Genomic DNA, 24275 nt, shown 5'->3' with positions numbered 1-24275 from the left:
CAAATCACTTATTGTCGGGGCTATCCATTGCGTATAATATCGACGTCTTTAAAGTCATTTGTTGTCTCATAATATTTGTGTTGCTTGGCAGGATCCTACTAATGACAGTTCAGTGGAAAGCTATGAGTGGGATACTGATGATGAGCTTAAGATGGAATTCTTTCAAGAGATTGAAAATGATCAGGTATGTACTTGTTGGAGCCTTGGAGAGTAGTTACAAGATTATATATGTTGACAATCAAGTCAATTTATTATATTTATTATACATTTTAAGAGTAACCTGGCTTATAGTTATTTCTTATTTCAATCTAACTGTGGAGCTTTTATATTGACTTGAGGTTTGCGAACTACTCCCTCCATCCGATCCTAGTACTCAACATGCAAGGACTACTACTTTCGAAATGCAATGGTATCACTTTTTTTAAAAAAAAAATAATAATATGGGAAAAGTGTTTTGATGAACAATCATGGCGAATGCTACATTGAACTCATATATATTTTGAGAAACTAATGACCGAAGTTGTCATTAGTTGATTATCAAAGTCGAAAGGGGAGATAATTTGGGATGGAAGTAGTAGAAATGTCTAATCTTCTTGTTCCTCAAGATGTCAATCAACATGTATAGGTCTTTATTATTTATTTGCTGAATGCTTTTTTTGTCAATCAAGATCATAGCTTATAAGAAGGATAATCATGTTAAATGCTTGTAGGATGCCGTATCATCTTCATCGACAAGTCAGAATCCAGCTATTCTTGACCATTTTGTTGCAATGGGATTTAATGAAGAGCTGGTCATTCGAGCCCTCAAGGACAATGGTGGGAATCTTTGTCATGCTTCTGTTTAATACGATTGTTTGTTTAATGCTCTGAACCTATCTATAATTTGACAGGGGAGGAGGATACTGAAGCAATTCTGAACAGCCTTCTCTCTTATCCTGTAAGTGGTTTCGTCACCATTGATTATGCTTCTTTTACTTCCAATGTGATAACCTGTTATCAAAGGCCTTGGTAAATGGTAAATATGGTAGCCTAAACACCTTACCGGCCTCAATGCATCTATCATAATCAAATGGTTTAATTGAATGATTCTGAGAATCGTCATCAAAATAGGCAGCGTATTATATAAGTTCTTCAGTTGACAGGAATGCTTACCAGGAAAGTTTCAAACAATGCATCTATCATAATCAAATGGATTAATTTGTGTGTTGTAGTTATTCGTTGCTTTGTAAAACTACGAATTTAAAACTCAGTGTAAATCAACTATATATATCTGACTTTGTCATGATATGCATAAATGCAGGTTATTGAAAACTTTCCTAGTGAACACCCTTGTCAATCTAGAGCAAGCTTCCCATATGAGGAGCATTCTGACTGTGATAGTTCTTGTGCAGAGGTGGAGGTGTGTGCGCTATAATTTCTCTACATTGCTTAGCTATGTGCCTTAGATCTTTCCTGTTTCAACAAGAAAAATGTGAAACAGTCTGCACAACTGCTGAAAACCAATGCTTGTTACAACTGTTGGTTTTCTTTCCCATTCCATGATGTTGTCAATATATCCATTTTAAAGGGGCAATCTTGGGATTATCAGTAGATTTTGTTAACTTCATCTTTGTATACCTTGTGTCCTGAATGTCTTTTTACATGTTACCGTTGTTTGATACTCGACACAAGTTTCAATCTACTTTTCTTCCTGGTTGAATTATAGCTTGACAATCCGGAAAGGTTTTCTTAAGCTAGAAAAGTTCTGCTAGTAAATGTCATCTGTTTTGCCTTGCAGGAAACGAAAGACACACTATCGTACCTCATTGCCATGGGTTATCAATATGTTGATGCGGTGAAGGCTATCGAGCAATGTGGTGAGTAGCAGAGTAGGCCATATTGTTTCATCTTTTCAAATTTTGGTGCTTGCCAGAGTCTCTATATTTCATTTTTCTGTAACTTCTTTTCTTGGGTATTATTTTTATAGAAAGTAACATGATTTTTGTTTGTTTGAAAACTTATTTACATATGGTTTTCATTTCAGGATCTGATGCTCCACTAGACGAACTTACCGACTTCATATTTGCGGCTCAAATAGCAGAGACTGTCACTAATGCTCCTCCATTACCACCCCAAACGAGAAAACCTAGTTTTGGGTCCATAGAGCGGCCCCGTAAACTGATTCAAAGTATGCGTAGCAGGGATTCAATCAAATCTAAAGAATATGATTGGCTTTGGGGTTCCTGGGTACTCAACAGGGGTAAGTAAGAGGGAGATCCCAAAACTAGCTGCTGTTCCTCCCTACTTCTACTACGAAAACGTCGCCTGCACTCCAAAGGGAGTTTGGGATGAGATTTCCCGGTGTTTGTACTACATAAAACCCGAGTTTGTGGACTCTCTTCATTTCTCAGCCGCTGCTAGAAAAAGAGGTTATATACATAACCTTCCTATAGAAAACAGACAACCTCTTCTTCCTATTCCCCCCAAAACCATACATGAAGCACTCCCATACACAAAGACGTGGTGGCCGACTTGGGACAAAAGGGAAAAGTTAAATTGCCTCTTAACTTGTATAGGAAGTGCTCCACTTACGGAGAGGATTAGGAAGTATTAACAATATCTCACCAACCAATAATTCAAAATAAACAAGATCAAATCTTTACCTCATAATCATATCATTCTTACTGTCAAATATTTGTAAATATAGCAATAGCATTAAATTGGTATCAATTATATTTGTAAATATAGCTTGTACAAAGGCTCCTATCCTAATTTAACTCAATAGCTTAGTATATATACCTGTAATATTCAGTATCAATACATCATCCTTTCTCACTGCAAAAACCTTGTCTTATATGGTATCTTCGAGCTCCACACGATCCAACCAACTTCGACCAAAACGCCATCAATTCAAACGCTCCGCTCTTTCCTCATCCCTTTCAATGGCTACTGATCTCACCAACACCACCATCATCAACCCGCATAACGCTGATCAACCCCTCACCGCACCGAATCTTAATAATGTTATCAAACTGACCCCCTTGAACTATGTTTCATGGAGGTTTCAACTAACAAACATCTTATTCGGATTTCTCGATGGCTCAACACCAACTCCGTCCTCAACCACCATGAATGAGGCAAACCAGGAAGTCCCCAACCCTGCCTATATGTCTTGGCTTAAACAAGACGGGCTCATTCTCGGTGCTCTAATGGGCACCCTCACTGCCGCCCTCCAAACCCTCATCATTCGGGCAAAAACATCTAAAGAGGCTTGGGAAATCCTTGCCCATACTTACGCGAATCCTTCTCGCGTCCACATTCAGCAGCTTAAAGACCGCCTAGATTCGATAGTTAAAACCTCGGAACAATCCATCAGTGATTATATCCATTCTATCAAATCTTGTGTCGATCAACTTGCTCTCATGGGCAAGTTAATTGACCCAGAAGACATAGTTTCAAAAGTTTTAAAAGGACTCGATTATGATCTTTATAAACCCGTAATTGACACGATCCGAGCCCGAGACACCACCATCAGTTTTGAGGCTCTTCACGAAAAACTTTTACAACATGAATTATTGATTAAAACTCAACCTACCTCAAACCATTTCACCCCCTCTGCGAACCCTGCCTACCGCGGCCACCACCAAAATCGCAACCAATCTCGCTATTCCAATCAAACTCAGGCGAACAACCAGTATGTTGCCCAAACTCAGCCTCTCACTAATTCCAATCCCCGTCCTTTCAAAGGGCGTTGTCAATGGTGCCGTGAAATCGGGCACGTAATTGCACACTGTCCGCTGTTTCGCCGCCTCTTCCCCAACATCGTCTTCCCCGCGCCGTCCTTCAACCGCCAGTCAACGGCCGCACCTCAGGTTCATACTGCCACCAACTTTCAGGCGACTCCAAACCCTAACCCGAACTTTCTGCTTGACAGTGGTGCGAGCCACCACGTGACATTTGATCTGGACACCCTTGCCTTTCACTCCCCATACACCGGCTCGGATGACCTCATAATTGGAGATGGATCTGCAGTCCCGATTGCTAATATAGGTAATTTTCAATTGAATTCACTCAATTTTAATAACGTACTTCATGTTCCCAAAATTTCAAGGAATATAATTTCGATTTCTCAATTATGTCGTGACAATAACGCGTTTGTTGTTTTTTCACATGACTCTTTTCTTATTAAGGCGATAGCAACAGGCCAAACTCTTCTCCGGGGCCGAGTTAAAGATGGAGTGTACGAGTGGTCTTCTTCAAACCCGAAAGCTTACACCTCTATTAAAGGACCGCTCTCATTATCTTGACATCATCGTTTAGGCCACCCAACGTATGATGTAATGCAACAAATTAATAAAAATTTATCAATTACTATTCCAGATTATTGTCATTGTGAATCGTGCAATCTTGCCAAAAGCAAGAAATTACCGTTTTCGACCTCCACATTTAAAACCAATTCCGCACTAGAACTCGTTTTTTCAGACCTTTGGACTAGTCCCGTTCCATCATACGACCATTATAAGTACTATATTGTTTTTGTTGATCATTATAGCAAATATATTTGGATGTATCCACTAAAACGAAAATCCGACACTACTAGTTTATTTTTACAATTTAAAGCGCTGGTCGAAAAATATCTTGACAAACCAATAAAACATTTTTTCTCCGATAATGGAGGCGAATACATCAAATTAAATAACACCTTGCTTAACAATGGCATTTCTCATTCAACGTCCTCTCCGCATACTCCCGAACATAATGGATATGCCGAGCGCCGACACCGTCATATAGTTGAAACGGGCCTCGCCCTTCTTAATCATGCACATCTACCCACCAAGTATCGGACTTTCGCCTTTAGTACCGCCGTCTATCTTATAAATAGACTACCAACTCGGTCTCTCAATGGTCGATCTCCTTACTCTATTATTCACAATACAGAACCCGACTACAACAACCTTCATAACTTTGGATGTCTATGCTACCCATGGCTTCGCCCTTATACAAAACACAAATTAGAAAACCGTTCTGTGCCATGTATTTTTGTAGGATACTCTAATACACAAAGTGCATTTTATTGTCTTGACCCAAAAACCCATCGCATTTACACCTCCCGTCACGTTAAATTTTATGATGACATCTATCCCTTTGCAAAACTCAACTCGGAACCATTACCCTCTCCATCAATCGATGAATGGACTACACTTACTATTCCGATTATTCCTCTTGTTGACAGCACCCCACCATCATCGATCTCGACCTCCCCTACTCCCCCACGGCAATCCAAACATCCCGTCTAACATGTCTACTCCCGTCGCACACCCTCCGCAACTGCTCCGCCAAATGTTGATAAACCCATCACCAATACAGGTCCAGTCAGCACTCCTTCGGTCGACATTCCCACCGCCACATCTACTAATCCTTCCGCTACCAACACTAATGATGCTGCTCCACCTAAAACACGGCAAAAACCCATCCCTCCTCCTCGCACGGTCAAAACCAGACTCACAAATAATATACGCCAACCAAATCCAAAATATGCTAAAACCGCTAATGTATCAACCTTAATTACAAGCCTTCCCAACACCGTCAAACAAGCACTTGTCCTCCCTCATTGGCGCCAAGCGATGCAAGATGAATATGATGCTCTTGCACGAAACAACACTTGGACCTTAGTTCCACGCTCTTCCGCACACAACGTTGTAGGATGTAAATGGGTGTATCGAAACAAATTTAATCCCGATGGTACACTTAAACAACATAAAGCCCGCCTAGTTGCTAAAGGTTTCACACAGCAACCAGGCATAGACTACACTGAAACCTTCAGTCCCGTTATTAAGCCCACCACCGTCCGACTCATCCTATCATTAGCTGTAACAAAATCTTGGCCCATTCGCCAACTTGATGTTAACAACGCGTTCTTACAAGGCACTCTAACCGAGAATGTTTTCATGACTCAACCACCGGGTTTCGTCGATCAATCTAAACCAGATTTCGTTTGTAAATTACAAAAAGCTATTTATGGCCTAAAACAAGCTTCGCGAGCTTGGTACACTGAGCTCAAATCCTATGTTATCACTCTCGGTTTCAGTCAATCCATCTTTGACCCATCCTTATTTATATTACAAACCAAGACCAACATCATATACATGCTCATTTATATCGATGACATTATCATTACAGGACCTAATTTACCTCAATTACAAGCTTTCATTACAAACCTATCTAACCGTTTTTCACTAAAAGACCTTGGACCGCTATCACATTTTCTTGGTATCGAAGTTACTCCGAACAATCTCGGACTACACCTCAGTCAATCTAAATATATACATGACCTTCTAGTTAAACACAACATGGCCGACGCCAAACACATCACTACGCCGATGGCCACATCACCCCCACTCCTCCGAGAAGACAGAATGCCCATTCATGACCAATCGACGTATCGTGCCATCGTTGGAAGCTTACAATATCTGTCGCTCACTCGCCCTGACATTGCATTTACTGTGAACCGTCTTGCTCAATTTCTTCATCACCCAACTGCCAACCATTGGACGGTCCTAAAACGTCTCCTCAGGTACCTCCAAGGCACCCAACACCACGGTCTCTAACTCCACAAAGTCACACCTCTGTGTCTTCATGCTTTCTGTGACGCAGACTACGGAGGTGATAAAGATACATACTTCTCGACGACAGGCTACATTGTCTACCTGGGACGCAATCCCATCTCCTGATCTTCAAAAAAGCAAACAGGTGTTGCTCTCTCCACCACAGAAGCAGAATTTCGCGCAGTTGCTTCTGTCACAACAGAAACTCTCTGGCTTCGGAATCTCCTCTCTGAACTCCGTATATCTGTCACTCAACCACCTGCCATCTTCTGTGACAACATCTCCGCCACACTCTACGCCAAAAATCCAATTTTTCACTCCCGAATGAAGCATATGGCCATCTCCTCCCACTTTGTCAAAGATCAGCTCCAACGCCACAACATTCGAATCGCTCATGTTGCCAAAGAAAGACCAGGATAGCGAGATATCCTCACCAAGCCACTGCACAAATTACAATTTCAAGAGTTACGAAACAAGCTTGGACTTATCGAACGAACGTCCAACTTGAGGGGGCGTATTAACAATATCTCACCAACCAATAATTCAAAATAAACAAGATCAAATCTTTACCTCATAATCATATCATTCTTACTGTCAAATATTTGTAAATATAGCAATAGTATTAAATTGGTATCAATTATATTTGTAAATATAGCAATAGCATAAATCAGTTGATTGTACAAGGCTTCTATCCTAATTTAACTCAATAGCTGTAGTATATATATACCTGTAATATTCAGTATCAATACATCATCCTTTCTCACTGCAAAAACCTTGGCTTATAGGAAGCGGGTGGAATCTGGTTCGCCGTCTCCAAGTGACATAAAATATGTCATGAAACAGTGCAAGAAATGGAACTTGGTTCGGGTTGGAAAGCACAAGGTTGCTATACTGGAACCTAATGATGTGGAGATGTTGGGATTTCCACAGGATCATACCAGAGGTGTTGGCTGGACTGAGAGATATAAAGCCTTAGGGAACTCCTTTCAGGTTTGCAAACTTTGCTCATTAATTGTCACCGTAATATTCAGCTCCGTCATTGTTAATTCTTAATTGTCATAGTTGGATTTGTGTTGCTGATAAAGAAGTGAACTGTAGCATATAAAAGTTATTTGTCCCAAGTCCTGACCACCTTATTTGCTAAATCAAATGTATGGTTTAATTCAAATGTTGATCAGTTTGAATTTATAGCAGAGATAAAGACACATTAATCTTTACTTTGTTTTGTTATATTTGGTTTCAGATAGACACAGTTGCATACCACCTGTCAGTTCTGAAACCCATCTACCCACGAGGAATGACCGTTTTGTCCCTCTTCTCCGGCATTGGTGGAGCCGAGGTAGCCCTCCACAGACTCGGAATCCCACTGAAGGCAGTGGTTTCAGTAGAGATATCAGAAATCAGTAGGAAGATATTTCAGGACTGGTGGGATCAAACAGAGCAACGAGGTCAGCTGATCCATTTGGATGACGTGCAGAAAGTGGATAATCGGATGATAAGACGATGGATTACAGAGTTTGGTGGGTTTGATCTGGTGATTGGAGGAAGCCCATGTAACAATCTTGCAGGTGGGAATAGGAGGACTAGAGATGGACTTCTAGGGGAGCATTCTTCTTTGTTCTTTCAGTACTTCAGGATTCTAGACACTGTTATGACTTTTAATAAACACGAGATGGGTCTGGCCTTACCCGCGGTGGAGGAGAGAAGTCTAACTCACAAGCCCAAGAATGTTTTTATCTCCCAAAACCAATTGGCAATGGGAGAAACACCCCTAGGCCTTATAAGATAGACAATCTCTCTCTTTTTCACCGATGTGGGACTCACAAGTGGATTTATACTCCAACAACTTTGATGAAAAATAGGTAGTTGCTGGCTGATGAACTGCTTTTTGTAAAGTTCTTTGAAAGTTAATTTTGGGCACATACTTGAAGTCTTGATGCAAAACATACCACCTAGGCTTTTGGATCATAATTAGTTGAAATAGGTTTGTTCACAAATTCTCATTTAAGACGGATGTTAATACCACCATTCTTATGAACTATTGTTGGTCCGCTTTCTATTGATTTGTACAAACTTGTGAGAATTTTTGTTTTAATGAAACGAAAAGACTTTTAAACAAGTGTTGATTCATTAAGTGGGAATTCTGATTCTCATTACATGTAGATTTTCTTATGAGAAAACTAACAAAGCTTAGTTCAGGAACGCTCCCGAGTGCCCTATCTAAACCTAGCACTCTGAGAATTGGTGGCCTTGTAAAATTCTTTTCGTAGGGATTCAGCTTGGTTTGCCTCAGATTTTTTCATTGATTTCGCTTGAGATAGTTAAACTTGTTGAAACTAAATTGTTAATTTTGGGTATGGAATGTTTATGGCATTGCTCCAGACGAAGAATGGGCAAGAATGGATAAGGGGTTGGACTGGATTGAAGAGCCTGAGAGTCGAGAATAGGCAGTGGAGGTAAAATGGTTTAATGATTACTTGGATTGTATATATGGAATAATCGAAAAGAAGTGAGAGATGAGAAGGGAGAATGGGCTGCACATTCCATTGTTGATGGTGTTGGAGCCTGTTTTGCTTTTGCTGTCAAAGGAATGCATTATTTAGAGGTGTGATCAGGAAACCAGATGACTCCATATCTAAAGCTGGTTACAGACAAGCACGACAACAATGGTCATCTATAGCCGCACAAGTATTTGAAAAGTCATAACGAGTAGTAAATACCAAAATGACAAATACCAAGTAGTGTAGTGCACCTAAGCAATTGCGGTGCAAGCACACACAGAATACATTATAAATAACAAATATGTTGTACCATATCAAGTACGAGTATCTTTGAGTATCGTCAATCAATATATTAAGTTGAGGCATTTTGAAATACAGTATATATTACCAAAATGACAAATACCAAGTAGTGTAGTGCACCTAAGCAATTGCGGTGCAAGCACACACAGAATACATTATAAATAACAAATATGTTGTACCATATCAAGTACGAGTATCTTTGAGTATCGTCAATCAATATATCAAGTTGAGGCATTTTGAAATACAGTATATATTGTATAATTGTTTTGTACTTTTGTTACACTTGAATCCATATGTCAAAGTGCAACTTGCTGGGTAATCGCTAGGAAAGCGCTGAGACTGAGAGTATAAGACCTTTGACTTGATCTCAACGAAGATGCTGAGAACATGACTTGATAACCATACTATCATTAATGACTACATCTGCACAGTTAGTCGTCAGTAACTAGAAAAGCATATATATATATATATATATATATATATATATATATATATATATATATATATACACACAATGATAGCAACTCAATTACTTCTACAATGGCTTGTTACTCTTCCTCAAATGGCAACATCATCAAGGCCTTCTTATTTAGCACCATCATCACTACACTCCATGTCGCCAAAGGCAACATAGACGCTATGGTAATATCCATCTCCAAGGATCAAACCACTTTGCAATATGTTGCCAAGTTGCAACAAGGGACTCCGCCAATGCCCGTTTCTCTGACTGTTGACCTCGGAGGCCCATTCTCGTGGGTCGATTGCAGTCGAGGGTACAAATCATCTACCTATGGAGCTGCACAGTGCGGCCTAGCACCCTGCGGGAGTTTTGGGCCTGAGCAAACCTGTGGGGATTGTCATTCAGGCCCAAACCCCCGTCCAGGCTGCAACAATGACACCTGTAGTGTCATTGTTACAAACCCAATCACAGGAAAGTCTAATGCCGGTGAGGTGGCTAGTGACATTCTTACTGTCCATTCTACTGACGGATCCAACCCAGGACCACTGGTCACAGCCCACACAGATTTCGTATGCTCCAACACTGGTCTATTGAAAGGCCTTCCTAAAGGGGCTAACGGAGTAGTCGGGTTTGGAAGAGGTAGATCTTCTCTTCTAACTCAATTTGACAATGAATTCAGTGATGAGGTTTTCTATTTTCCTCTCAAGTTTGCACTTTGCTTGACTAGTTCTAGCCGTAGTCCTGGTTTCGCTATCTTTGGCAAAGCCAAATATGAGCTAACCCCAACAATAATTGATTTGTCAAAATCTCTGAAATTCTCACCGATGATTCAAAACCCAAACGGAGATCACCGATCCACTGATTATTACCTCAATGTGACCGCCATCAAGATTAACGGCAAAATAGTGAATCTGAACAAAACCCTTTTAAGCATAGATGGCCAGGGCAATGGAGGGACTAAAATCAGCACCATCCATCCTTACACTCTCCTGAAAACTTCAATCTATAAAGCGGTCATTGCTGCATTCACCAAGAAGCTCAGAGGGGCTAAGCAGGTGCAACCAGTGCACCCATTCGGCGCGTGCTATGAGACCAAAGGCCTGAAGGTGCCAATAATTGACCTGGTTTTGCACAAGCAGAGTGTAAGCTGGAGGATTTTTGAGAATAATTCGATGGTTCGAGTGAATACAGATGTCGTCTGTCTCGGGTTTGTTGACGGAGGGGCGGATTTGAGAGCGGCTATAGTGATTGGTGGGCATCAACTGGAGGAGAATTTGTTGGAGTTCAGTGTGGTTGATGGAATTGGGTTCAGTTCTTTGCGGTCTAAGGGGATTTCATGTGCTAACTTCAACTTCACTACTGTGGCTTAGCTATCACAGTAAACAGTAAACATTTGCCAACTTTGTACTCTGTATTTGAATTTGGTAATTAAAAAATTCTTACATATAGGTGATAATCTTAGTTATTTAAAGGAAACGCGTCAACTGCAATTTTCTTATCGATTTTAAATTAAGTACATACTAGATATATAGTGTAGTACTTAATACGGAGTATGTCGCAGGTGAATATAGGAACGATGGATATATATGAAAAGAGTAACAAAAGGGGGCAATTCAAGTTGTATTTGAGCTAGAAATTCTTTATTTATCATATAAATAGCTCATAATACAGAGTTAAGCAACAACTACTACAAATTAAGAAAAACACACGATGATGTGTTGTACACACATTTATTTCTCATGATGGAACCAACCCATACCCACCATGCATGCATACATGACCCATGATAATGACCACCAAACACCATGAGTAGTGCCATGACCATCATCATCATCATCATCATACAAGCTTAATTACTGAATTACATGGTAGACATGGAGCACTTGCGTTGCATAGTACCACAAAACATAGGGATCATCATTGCCTTCTCCATCATCATCTGAGGGTGAGACTGACTCATGGGTCTCATCTCTTGGACCATCATCTTCATGGCTTCACATTGGCATTGTGGTTCCATCATTTCCATTTCCTCACAACACATATCAAACAAACATTCTCGGCCGCCTCGAGATCGAGATGGGTTCAACTGCCTCCTCATCATGCCTTGCATCATGAACTTCTGGCACTGGTCTGGCCACTGTCCCCTTAATTGCTGACGGCACTGTCCTGAGCCGCCGTGTTCGTTCTCCAGTTCGGTTGTTATCACGGTGGTTTGGAATGTGGCCTGGGTTAGTACCACCATGGCTGCCACTGTGGCTGCCAATATCACTAGCTTGCTTGCCATTATTGATGATTTTAGGTTATTTGGTTTCTAAGATTTGATTTGAGGTTTTGGTTGTGTTGGAGATTGAAGGGGAAACGGTGGAATTTATAGGAGAGTGGGAAGTATGCATGGATTTAACGTGGATTGTATACTTTTTGTTGATCAGAAGAGAGTGAGGGAGTGTACAAACAATCAAGTAAGCATGCATGTCCATGCATGGGTTGTTGGTTTTATATGGATGTGTGTGTTGTTAAATATGCATGGCTAACTAATTTCATTCGATTTTATTCCACGTATTTCAATATCAGAATATGGTCCCGATCCGATTATAATGTTTGTCTTTGTTGATGTCTTCCGTTTGATATAATACTAGTTTGAATGTTTGTGCGTTGCAACGGGATAATTAACTTATTTATAATGCAAAAAAAACGTTATAAGGTTTAATGTTTACATTCTTTTCTAATGATTTGTTTACATATTATTAAAATATCTTTTTCAAAAACAATAAAAGATTAATATATGCGTGCGTTAACTCTTATTTACAATTATATAATCACCCCACTTTATACTAATCTTTCGATGTGGGACAATTCTACTATTTATAAGTAATATATATTCACCAAACTTGGATTAATTTTCTGATGTGGGACAATTCTACTATTTATACGTAGTATATATTCATCAAACTTGCATTGTTTTTCAATGTGGGACAAATAACATACTCAGAATTACATCATCTTTTTTGCACTTATATCGACATCCAACCAGATCCCGAATACCGAATACGGACAATTGCTACTCATTATATCTAATAGTTATATTTAAATTTAATAATATGATCAAATACTCTCCATTAATATTTGTACGTTGTTTTTCTTCAATTTTTCTTTTTATCATAATTGAGATACGGAAATTTCCCATGGTACCCCTTAATTTTGTCAGATTTTCCATGTTACCCCTACTTTTAAGAATCTCCCTATGGTACCCTTAAGATTCCATTTTTTTACCCATGGTACCCCCTAATGTAAAGGCTGTTAAATGGACGTTAAGTTTGATGGTGTGGCAATAAAATAACAATTAAAAAAATAATACCCCCTTTATTATTTTATTGGTACATATATCTTTCTCTTTTAAATGAAAATTTAATTAACTATATCATTATAATATTGGAAATTTCTCATGGTAACCTTGAACTTTGATAGATTACACATGGTACCCCTAATTTTAAGTTTCTACAAATGGTACCCCTGTGTTCAACTTTTTCTTTCCCGAAATACCATTTGACAACTTCCGTCATAACGTCATTACTTCTATTACTTATGACGCCTTTTTCTTTTGTTATCTATTACACAAACACTTCATCATCTAATTCCTAAATCCCTATTTTATTTAATGAACTAACATTTAATACCTAAATAACAAAACACAAATAGCATGGCATGCTTAATTACTCATTTAGTTACTCATAGGAGTAACGGCGTTATGAAAAAAGTAAACACAAGGGTATTATATGTAGAAACTTAAAATTAGGGTATTATGTGTAATCTACCAAAATTAGAGGGTACCATGAAAAATTTCCGTTATAATATTGACCATTTTATCGCTCTTTCTCCCACCTAAAAAAATGTTACAACTTTAAAATTTTAACATTTAATTCAAGATTATGTTTAAAGTCTCTTATATAATAAGAGTATACTTTGAGAGATTCAATATATTTGGGGTGATACACTGATACCTAAGTTCCAAGGATAAATTCTATTTATAATCATGGGATCACCCCACCTTATGATAATCTTCTGATGTGGGACAATTAAACTATTTATACGTAGTATATATTTATCACACCTACATTATTTTTCAATGTGAGACGAATAACATATTTAAAAGCTCACCCTATTTTTTGAACCTAATTCGACATCCACCCCATTTAATAATAAGGAAATACTATATTATCTATTAATATTCATACGTTTTTTTTTATCATAATTAAAATATGTGCAAATGATATGAACATATACTCTAATGATAGAATTTTTTTTAACACAATTCTAATTATATTATTTAAACGTAGTATATTTACCACACCTACATTATTTTTCAATTTGGGACATATAAAATCTATAGGTAGAAAATATAATGATATAAACTTTTAAGAGCTCTCCAAGATTTTGGTTTGATGCCTAAGTTCCAAGGATGCCTCATATTTATAATTAATCATAGAATCACCTACCTTATGCTATATTTTGATGTGGGAAAATTCTATTTTTTATATGTAGTATATTTGTTACACCTATATTATTTTTCAATGTGGGACATATAACATACTAAGAAATACACCATTTTTAATATGTGCAAATTATATGAAATCTATATATACTCTAATGATAGCATTTCTTATCATGAATCTAATTGTTCCGGGTGTAATTCCAGAGCAGTTATATGTTACCACCCGTGCTTGTAGAATGACGTCTTTGGTTGAATCCTCCTTGCGGTCTCCTGAAACAATGAGCAAACTGAGGGCTCGGCTTTGGGCCAAGCGAACTCACTCCGACGCTCAAGTCAGTAAACTTAGAGAGATAAGTTGTTGTTACTTGGCGAAATATATATTGTAGAGAGATAAGGAAGATATTACCAGATGAATAGTGATTCTTAGGTTAAATTGTGGATCTCCTCCTCAATGAGAGTTGAGGAGTATTTATAGACTTTAACCTTTTGTCACGTAGTGGCCAAGTGGCTAGCAGGTGGAAAGACTGATCTACCCCTCGGCCGAGGGACCCATGGCAGGCCGGCGGGCCCTGTTGACTCACCGCCGAGGGGTCTTGGATATGAGTTCGCGGATGTGTGCCTCGGCTGGCTAGTTGTCCCCGCCGAGGCACCAGAGACAGCCGACAATGGCGTCGGTTAGGTCATCTAAGCCGTTGACTTCTTTGTGGATATCTTTGACCTTGCTCAATATGTTGATCGTCACGGGTGCGAGAATATGCCCCATCAATTTGCCCCCAGCGTAGTCTATGCCGTGGTATGGGCTCCGATGTATGTTGAGCGTATATTCTGCGCAAGTAAAAATTTTTGCCCCGGCTTCTTCTTCCTCGGCATGGCTCTGCTTAGGCCGTACCATATCCCCCCTCCACATGGATGTGTAATGGACATCCGATGTGGAAAGAGGCAATGACGCTGGCTGAGACCAGGGTGGAGAGTGCCGGTTGTTTCTGATTGCCCCCTGGCCGGTGCTTTCTGGCTTGGTTGATCATGTGGCCGGCGGATAAACGGATACATAGGATTTGTTTGAGGAAGATGAACAGGCAGAGAGATATGAAGGGGCGTGTTGAAGACGCTTGGTCACTGTTGCATTGATTGACGTTCAACTGTTGCAACGATTGACATTCCGTGGTTGCATGTCTGACACGTGTCGCTTCTTTGATTGGTTGACGTTTCATGGGGTCGTGTGCCCGATTGGTCCTTCTTCATGGGCTTTTTCCTATAAATAGGGCAGTTAGTCCCTGAAATTGGCCACCAATTTCATTTTCTATAAAATTTTCTTCTTTCTAGCCTTCTTTGACGAAACCTCTCTCTAGCTTTCAGACTTGTTACTCCGGCGTAGCATTTTTCTTCAAGGTAAACAATCAAATTTTTAATTTTTTTCATTAAGTTTTCGTTGTGAATCATGTCTTCTGCTGATGCCGGGCCTAGTAACCGTGCGCGGGGGTTCCCGCCGCGTCTTGATGAGGAGGAGATGCTAGATGCCATCCCGATAAGGTCTGGGGGCCCTAGGTCTCCGTCTCCCGAAGTCGATCCAAAAGCTTTGGAGGATTGGGAGGACGATGATGATGATGATGACGACGGTGATGATGCTGGTGATGATGCTGAAAGGGCTCATCCTGATGAGGGGAGGCAGTACGTTATGGATCACGGCGAGGCCTGTAAGGTCCGCATTGACCGCGTCTGGACCCATAAGTTCGCCAGTTGTTCCGGCGAGACATTTTTCGAGGGCCACTTCTACTTTGGCGGGGGGGTACAAAATTGTTATCCCTGAGGAGGGCCAGGCCATCTGTTGTCCTCCACCGGGTTGCACCGGCGTATACATCCGGCACTTGGAGTACGGGCTCCGATTTCCGCTGAATGATTACGTCATGGCTATCATTAGAGCCATGAACGTCGCCGTGGCCCAACTGCACCCGTTGGCTATTAGGACCATAGTCGGCTTTGTCCAGCTCTGTCTCTTCAAGGGGAGGTCCCAACGGTTAATTTATTCCGTCGGCTTCACCACCTTCGGCCGTCGTTTCCCGGTCGTGTCGGATGGTACAGCGTGCAAGTGGAGCCGGGTTACATCTCTGTTGATAAGCTTTCCTCCTGCAAGGACTGGAAAGATCGGTGGGTGTACGTTGAGGTGCTTGGATGACTATCCGCCGCCCTTCCAAAGACCAAGTTAATTTGCGGTGCGAGATCGAGGCGGAGCATGACAGATGGGTCACCGGAAAAAGCTTAAGATGGACGCCGCAAGGTCCCTCTTAATGAGGATGAGAAGGCAGCGATGAGGCTCTTTGAGACGGACAAGAGTGGGGTGTCGAAAAGATGGATTCCTCCGACGCAGATCATTCTTCAGGATGAACCGCTCTGCCATGTCGGCCTCATACCGGCCCTAGCGCAGGGTGAGTGGGGTCGGTGTGAGGCCCATCTCTGCTCTCAACGTTTCTGTTTCTTGAATTTTGATTTACTTCTACTTAACTCTTACTTTGCTTCCTTTGCGTACCACTTTGGACCGGACTGTCGAGGATATCCTTCGGAGGATGGGGCCGCACAAGGATAAGACCGTTGCTTGATTTGCACCCTAAGGCTCGCCCGTGATCGCAGGACGTCGCCGAATGATCGATGGATCGGCGGTGAAAGGCCCGAATGTGGAGGCGGCCCGGCGAGGTTGCTAGTAACATGCCGCGCCGAACGCGAAAAACAAAGTCTTCGGCGGCGGCGGCGTCGACATCCGCTCCACCTTCCATCCCTTCATCCGGAAGGAGACGGTGGAGATCGTTGACATTGGGGGGACTCGATGCGGAGGATCTCCCCTTGTCCGTAAAAAGGAAAGAGCCCACCCTGCTGAGATTGCCTGCTACTCTGCTGCTGCGCTAATCTGCCCGGCGAGGAGATGCGTCCTCCGAGCAAGAAGGCCAAGCATGGTACGGATATATCCTGTGGCTCAGACTTAGCCGGTTAATTAGGCGTTCCTGATGACCGGCTCTCCGATAAGTCCATGTATACTGACACGGATGTTTTAATTGACTTTTTTGTAGATCAATCGTCGGCAGCCGCCGTTCTCACTGTGCGGCAATTGGAGAAGCAGCCTGAGAAGGCGGGTGATAGAAATGTCACCGTCGATCCCCTACTTGAAAGGTTTCCTCCACCGAGCTTGTGGCGGGGGGTGAGAATAGGCAAGAGGTCGAAATGGACTCAAATAGCCGCTCCCACATTATGGAGCAAGAGAAGACCATGGTGAAGTCGCCCACGACTCGAGCGGCTAAGGCCGGAACTCGACGCGCGAACACGGAGGCTAAGAGGGCCAAGGCCGAGGTGAAGAGGCGTCCGTCTTGAGAGAAAACTCAGGGAGGACGCTGAAAAGGAAGTCCTCGCTGAGAGAGCCAAGGCCGAGGCTGCGGCGGCTGAAGCTACTAAGCTGCGGGAGATGCGTGATCTCGTTCAGAAGCACGCCGACCTTTACTTTACGCAGAGGAACGAATTTAGGGGCTTGTTCCAGGCCCAGGGGAAGGTGGTCCGGAACAAGGATGCTATCATTGCCCAAAGGGAGGAGGACATTGAGAGACTCCAAACCGTTCTTCTCCCTAACATGTGCGCCCAATCGGGGACCTGGCCGAAGAAGGCGCCAGGAAGTGATTGAGGAGCTCTTCCCTCTTGATGGCTCCTTTCCGTGGGATGTTTGTGAGCCGTTTGATGACAAGCTCGAAGCTAAGGAGGAAGCCGCGAAGGAAAAGGCCAAGGAGGAGGTAAGGGTGAAGAAGGAGGAAGAGGCGGCCGCGGAGAAGGCGGCCCTTGCTGAGGAGGCTAAGGCGGCCAAGGAGGAAGCCGAGAGGATGAGGGCAGCTGAGGCTGCTGAGAAAGCTGAGACTGCTGAGACAGCTTCTGGGTCGCCCATTGAGGACGATGCTGCTAACGCTGCTGATGGCAAGCAGCAACAGGCATAGGGAGACGGGCGGTCGTCACCGAGCTCACCGGCGTCTCGGATAGCTTTAGCTGTTCGGGGGCCAATTATTAAGCCTTCCCTCCCTGCCATCTTTTGGCGCTTAAACGATATGTCTGTAACCTTTTGCCTTTCTTTTCCTTGTATTTTGTACAACTTTGGTAGGTTGTGTTTTGGCTTATCCTTATGGGGACGGCCGTCGTCTGTATTTTCCTCACTTTGTAACCTGATCATTTTTAATAAGAGTTTGCTTATTCTGCCTCCGGCTTGGCCGAGGTTTCTTCTTGTCTTCGTCTGAGTTGTCTTCTTACGTCATTAATTGAGCGCTTCTTTTGCTTCTACCTCGGCCTGACCGAGGCAGTTAGAATGCGTATCTCAACTGTGTTTAACGTTCCTAGGGCGTCTTGATCGCTTTCGCAGTATCAACCGCGTTGGCGATGGCTGTGTCATGAAATCTGCTTCCTTGTAGTGATTGTCGTGGCGTCTACCTCTTGGAGTGACTGCTGCGGCGTATACCTCTTGGGGTGACTGCCGTAGCGTCTACTTCTTGGGGTGACTGCGACGGTGCTTATTTCTTGATGGTGACTGCCGTGGCGTCTACCTCTTGGAGTGACTGGCTGCGCGTCTACCTCTTGGGGTGATCGCCGTAGCGTCTACTTCTTGGGGTGATTGCGACGGCGCCTATTTCTTGATGGTGACTGCCGTGGCGTCTACCTCTTGGAGTGAGCTTCTTTGTGGCGTCTACCTCTTGGGGTGATTGCCGTAGCGTCTACTTCTTGGGGTGACTAACGACGGCGCCTATTTCTTGACAAAGATGGCTAGTGGCGTCTACCTCTTGGAGTGATCACGCTGCTGCGGCGTCTACCTCTTGGGGTGATGCGTAGCGTCTACTTCTTGGGGTGACTGCGATTTGCCTTCTTGATAGTGACTATGGGGGAAAATGAACACTTTGACGGAAAACTTGGACGGTTCTTCATTAGATAAACACGTGGGTCGGGGTTCCCACAGTTGTTTTGGGCACCTCCGCCGCTCATACAAAATTTTCCCGAGATTGTCAGTGCCCTAATGGCTCATCGAAGGTGCACCCTCCATGTCTGTCAGCCGGTGTGTCTCTAGGGATCGTCGGACCTGGGAATGTACTGTATCTGGAAAGACTTCAATTTGGCGGTGTCGGCTTTCACCCTTTCCAGGTATCTTACTATCCCGTCATCTCGAGCCTCGTACTCTCCACTGATTTGGTTGGCCACCAATAGTGAGCATGTTTTCACCACGACGTGCTCCGCCCCCCGTGCACCCTAGCTAACTTGACTCTATTTATCACCGCCTCGTATTCGGATTCGTTGTTTGAGGTCGAGAGGGTAAGTTTCAAGGCGTGCTCAAACACGTCCCCGTTTGGGGTGGTGATAAGAATGGCGCTCTGAGCTGTTCGCCGTGGGGGCCCGTCGCAGTTATTTCCCATACGCCGGGATGCGGCTCTTCTTGGTCGGTCGGGGTTCCTTCAACCATGCCGACGTCGGTATTCATCGGGTCGCCCTCCTGCTGCAAGGATGGGCTCTTCCCCTTCCCTGACTTCTTCGCCACTTTGAGGGATTGCATGTTGCACCCTGCGGCGGATATCTGGTGTTGACCACCTCGTCCTTCTCGTCCTTGGAGACGAGCTTATGCGCTTCCCCGGTCCGAGACATACATCGTGTCGGGGCCGGATTGATATTATCGCATCGGCCTCGCTCAGAGTGACGCGGCCTATGAGGACGTTGTAGGCGGACGAGCCGTCAATGACTACGAACTCGAGATAGGACATTCTTCGCCGCATTCCCTCGCCGAACATCACCGGCGATCCCAGATCAACCCCGGGGTACCAGGCCGGCCCGGAAAAGTCAGACAACGGATTGGTGCGGGGGCTCAAGTTTTCAACCTTCGACAGGGTTGAGAAAGCACTCCCTGAACATGATGTTCGTGTAGGCGCCTGTGTCAATCAGGCACCTCTTGACCAGGTGGTTGGATATATCCAAGTGGACTACAAGTGGGTCGCTGTGAGGGGCGATGACTCCCTCGTAGTCCTTTTTCCCAATAGTCATGTCGGGGATGTTGGAGGTGGGGACCGCTGTTTTGGGCACAAAGTTGATGGCCTGATACAGCTCGTTCAGGTGTCGTTTGTGCCCATGAGCGGACCCACCGTTCTCGTTGCCCCCGATGACAACATGGATCACTCCTATCCGTTCAAAGACGGATTTCTTATTTGAACCGCCGGCATCAATCTTTTGGCCTTTGGCGACATACTTGCCGAGGCTCCCCTTCCTGATTAGCTCTTCAATGGCATTCTTCGATGCCTGATTGTCGATAAGGTGACCGGTGTGGCCGTGGTACTCACAAGATCGCTCGTGTCACCGTCTCCCTTCGGCTTGGGGGCCTTTCCCACTTCTCGCCCTCGCCCTTGCTCGGGCGAAGACCTCGGCGCGGATACAACCAGGGGTGTGATCATTGTACCGCCTTTGGTGGTACGTTCCCGAACTCCTCCGGCGTCCGCCGAGCGCCGCTTCCCGGCGGATCTATCGACCGTGACCTATTATTGTCACGGCGTCTTTCATCCGGGTTGTCCTCCCGGTGGCTTTTCTTCTCTCGAGTGCCCGGCCTCGCCGTGGCCTACCCAGGTCTTGTGATAGTCTTCCACCTTGATGGCCTGGTCGGCCATCTTCCTAGCGGCGTCTAAGCCCAAGCCGCCGCACTTGATGAGCTCGTTTTTAAGTCTCCCCTTGGGAGGCCTTTCATCGTGCGAAGGTCCCACTCATTGCTCGGCTCACGAATCTGGCAACCTTGGCGTCGAACCTCTTTACATAGCTTCGGAGAGACTCGCCTCCCTCCTGCTTGATAGTCAGGAGGTCCGATGTCTCCACGGCCCTCCTTTTATTGCAAGAGTCTTGGGCTAAAAAGGCGTCCCTTAGGTCGGCGTAACAAGATATCTGAGCCGTCGGGCAGCCCCTTGTACCAACTCTGAGTCATCCCATGCAAGGTTGTTGGGAAGACTCGGCACCCGGACTTCGTCGGGTTGCTCCCACACCGACATGTACGACTCAAAGGCCTCGGCATGATCGGTGGGGTCGCTATCCCCTTTGTATGTGAATGCGGCAACTTTAGCTTGGTTGGCACGGCGGTTCGAGGACGTAGGCATTGAGGGGTGTCGACCACGTGTCGAACGACACGCGGCGATCGGCTCCTCGCATTCCTAGTCCGGCTCCTCTCCCGTGGTGGGAAGGGCTTCTTCTCCGACTCGTGAGTCGGGCTTCTTCTTCGACTGCGTGAGTCGGGGCTTCTTCTCCGACTCGGCGAGTCGGACTTCTCTCACTTCTCCGAGGCGGGCCTCGTCGGTCTTTGGGCGACGCCCGTCCTCCCGCGGTCCGGAAAGGCTTAGGTCTACCACTAGCACTTGGGGCTCCTCCCAGCATCTTGACGACGGCCGGCTTCTTCCAGTGCTCCATTTAAGTCTCTTGGAGTCACATTCTGGGCCCTGGTCTCCTGGACGGGTTCCGCCGCTCTTGTCGGTGTGACAGTGTGAGCCGACGTACTACCAATTAGGTCCAGGAGTAGCTTTAGCTTCGCTGCATCGACCACATGTCCCATGATGGTGACCTGGTTGGCGGCGTGGCGTATCGGTATTATTGGCATCCCGTACTCCGGTTGAATTACCCGGCCGGTGGAGGGCTGCGCAACTCCAGAACTGTGGACGGTATTATCTTGGCAGAATTCGGTTTCGTCAGTCACGAATACCTCTTGTTGTTTCGACATCTTCTTAGCTTTTAGGGTGGGTTTTTGTTTTGTTTTTTTTTTTTTTTTTTTTTTTGTTTGGGAATGAATGTGACTAGCTTCTAGTATCTTTCCCCACAGACGGCGCCAATTGTTCCGGGTGTAATTCCAGAGTAGTTATATGTTACCACCCGTGCTTGTAGAATGATGTCTTTGGTTGAATCCTCCTTGCGGTCTCCTGAAACAATGAGCAAACTGAGGGCTCGACTTTGGGCCGAGCGAACTCACTCCGACGCTCAAGTCAGTAAACTTAGAGAGATAAGTTGTTGTTACTTGGCGAAATATATATTGTAGAGAGATAAGGAAGATATTACCAGATGAATAGTGATTCTTAGGTTAAATTGTGGATCTCCTCCTCAATGAGAGTTGAGGAGTATTTATAGACTTTCACCTTTTGTCACGTAGTGGCCAAGTGGCTAGCAGGTGGAAAGACTGATCTACCCCTCGGCCGAGGGACCCATGGCAGGCCGGCGGGCCCTGTTGACTCACCGCCGAGGGGTCTTGGATATGAGTTCGCGGATGTGTGCCTCGGCTGGCTAGTTGTCCCCGCCGAGGCACTAGAGACAGGCCGACAGTGGCGTCGGTTAGGCTGTCTAAGCCGTTGACTTGCTGTGGATATCTTTGACCTTGCTCAATATGTTGACTGGTCAGCGGGTGCAGAATATGCCCCATCACTAATAATATTATTTTCATAATTTTTTTACCGACATTATTTTGTCAAATGAAATGTAAAATTTTTTGTATAAAAATTAGAAACATCACTTGAATATAAAATAAGAAATACAAAGTATATATTATAATAACTAAAAGATTTTCCAAAGATTAACTTAGGTTAGAAATCATTATTGTAGAGACCGTAATACAAACTCTTTTAAGAGCTCTCTCTGACAATACTTAAGAAAATCAAAAGATTTTGGGTTATTACTTCTATTTATAATCATAAAATCACCCTGCCTTATGGTAATCTTCCGATGTGGGATAATTCTAATATTTATACATAGTATATTCACCACACTTACATTACTTTTCAATGTAGGATAACTAACATACTAAGTACACCATTTTTTTCGCACCTACTTTGACATCAACCCGATTTAATAATGAGAAAATACAATACAATGTACACTCTAATGGTAGCATTTTTTGTCACAATCTAATTATGTAATTTTCATACGATACTTTTTTGTCAAATGAAATATAAAGTTTTTATATCAAAATCATAAACATCACTTTAATATAATACAGAAAATGTATATATATGGGATAGTTCTATTATTTATACATAATATATTCACCACACCTACATTATTTTTCAATATGTGACATATAACATACTAAAAAGTACATATCTTTTATATCAAAAAAAATTGGGTTAATACCTAAGTTTCAAGGATGCCTCCTATTTATATTTATAGAATCACCCTATTGTATACTATTCTTTCGATGTGAGATACATAATTTAATTATTTAGACGTAGTATGTTCATCATGCCTACATTATTTTTCAATGTGAAAGATATAACATACCAAGAAGTACATGTCTCTTCTTAAAAAAAAACCACTATTGTATACATATTATTTTTCTTTGAAGGTAAAAATACTTAGTCTCGATCATTAGATAGGGATCTCTACATCGTACATATAACGACTCATCAACGCTCTATTGCTGCATTCAGAAGATAGCCATTAGTAAAATCTTTAGTTTTGTACTGTGTCAGGAGACTACCATTAGTAAAACCCGGGTAGTTCCAACGATTTCCACTTTATTTTTTATATCATATCGTAAATAATGATAGAAAATCTTAAGAACTCTTTAAAACGATATTTATGAGACTCAAAAAATTTTGGGTGGATCCATAAGTTCCAAATATGCCTCCTATTTATAATCATAAGATCACATTACCTTATACTAATCTTTCGATATGAGACAATTCTACTATTTATATGTAGTATATTCACCACACCTATGTTATTTTTCAATGTGGAACAAAATATATACTAAAAATTACACAATTTTACATACTAAGAAGTTTTAATATGTGCAAATAATATGAAATCTATACTCTAATGATAGCATTTTTTACTACGAAACTAATTATATTATTTTAATAATTTTTTAACGATACTTTTTTTGCCAAGTGAAATGTAAAAGTTTGATATAAAAATTGGAAATATCACTT

At 42.9% G+C, this 24275-nt stretch overlaps 4 protein-coding genes and 1 long non-coding RNA gene across 5 annotated transcripts; 4 read left to right on the top strand and 1 right to left on the bottom strand.

The window, feature by feature from the left end:
* Nucleotides 1-888: 888 nt before the first annotated feature.
* On the top strand, nt 889-2162 carry LOC141621909 (uncharacterized). Its single transcript, XR_012532775.1, has 4 exons — nt 889-937; nt 1301-1399; nt 1778-1856; nt 2024-2162. It is a non-coding gene; the product is annotated as an uncharacterized LOC141621909 (long non-coding RNA).
* Nucleotides 2163-2921: 759 nt separating this feature from the next.
* LOC141620405 (uncharacterized) lies at nt 2922-6912 on the top strand. The gene is made up of 3 exons (XM_074437283.1): nt 2922-4029; nt 5347-5972; nt 6634-6912. The coding sequence occupies exons 1-3, from the start codon at nt 2922-2924 to the stop codon at nt 6910-6912; spliced, it is 2013 nt and encodes a 670-aa protein (XP_074293384.1).
* A 193-nt stretch (nt 6913-7105) lies between these two features.
* Nucleotides 7106-8685, top strand: LOC141621908 (DNA (cytosine-5)-methyltransferase DRM2-like). Its single transcript, XM_074438043.1, has 2 exons — nt 7106-7574; nt 7828-8685. Exons 1-2 carry the CDS (start codon nt 7419-7421, stop codon nt 8371-8373), a joined length of 702 nt encoding a protein of 233 aa, XP_074294144.1. The 5' UTR covers nt 7106-7418; the 3' UTR covers nt 8374-8685.
* A 1240-nt stretch (nt 8686-9925) lies between these two features.
* Nucleotides 9926-11215, top strand: LOC141620403 (putative aspartic proteinase GIP2). The gene has a single exon (XM_074437282.1). The coding sequence runs from the start codon at nt 9926-9928 to the stop codon at nt 11213-11215; it is 1290 nt and encodes a 429-aa protein (XP_074293383.1).
* Nucleotides 11216-11706: 491 nt separating this feature from the next.
* Nucleotides 11707-12129, bottom strand: LOC141620402 (2S seed storage protein-like). Its single transcript, XM_074437281.1, has one exon. The coding sequence runs from the start codon at nt 12127-12129 to the stop codon at nt 11707-11709; it is 423 nt and encodes a 140-aa protein (XP_074293382.1).
* Nucleotides 12130-24275: the final 12146 nt, after the last annotated feature.

The sequence above is a fragment of the Silene latifolia genome, chromosome X (genome assembly GCF_048544455.1).
Source record: "Silene latifolia isolate original U9 population chromosome X, ASM4854445v1, whole genome shotgun sequence".
NCBI lineage: Eukaryota > Viridiplantae > Streptophyta > Magnoliopsida > Caryophyllales > Caryophyllaceae > Silene > Silene latifolia.
Note: the sequence above shows the minus strand (reverse complement) of the source record. Positions and strands in the feature narration are given on the sequence as shown.

Bases quoted from the DNA above. Each gene is read 5' to 3' on its own strand.
- LOC141620405 (XM_074437283.1), top strand. From the start codon at position 2,922: ATGGCTACTGATCTCACCAACACCACCATCATCAACCCGCATAACGCT. The intron at 4,030-5,346 runs GTAATTTTCAAT...TCACCAATACAG, and splicing joins AGTCCCGATTGCTAATATAG to GTCCAGTCAGCACTCCTTCG. The intron at 5,973-6,633 runs GTTTGTAAATTA...TCTGTGACGCAG, and splicing joins ATCAATCTAAACCAGATTTC to ACTACGGAGGTGATAAAGAT.
- LOC141621908 (XM_074438043.1), top strand. From the start codon at position 7,419: ATGAAACAGTGCAAGAAATGGAACTTGGTTCGGGTTGGAAAGCACAAG. The intron at 7,575-7,827 runs GTTTGCAAACTT...ATTTGGTTTCAG, and splicing joins CCTTAGGGAACTCCTTTCAG to ATAGACACAGTTGCATACCA.
- LOC141620403 (XM_074437282.1), top strand. From the start codon at position 9,926: ATGGCTTGTTACTCTTCCTCAAATGGCAACATCATCAAGGCCTTCTTA.
- LOC141620402 (XM_074437281.1), bottom strand. From the start codon at position 12,129: ATGGCAAGCAAGCTAGTGATATTGGCAGCCACAGTGGCAGCCATGGTG.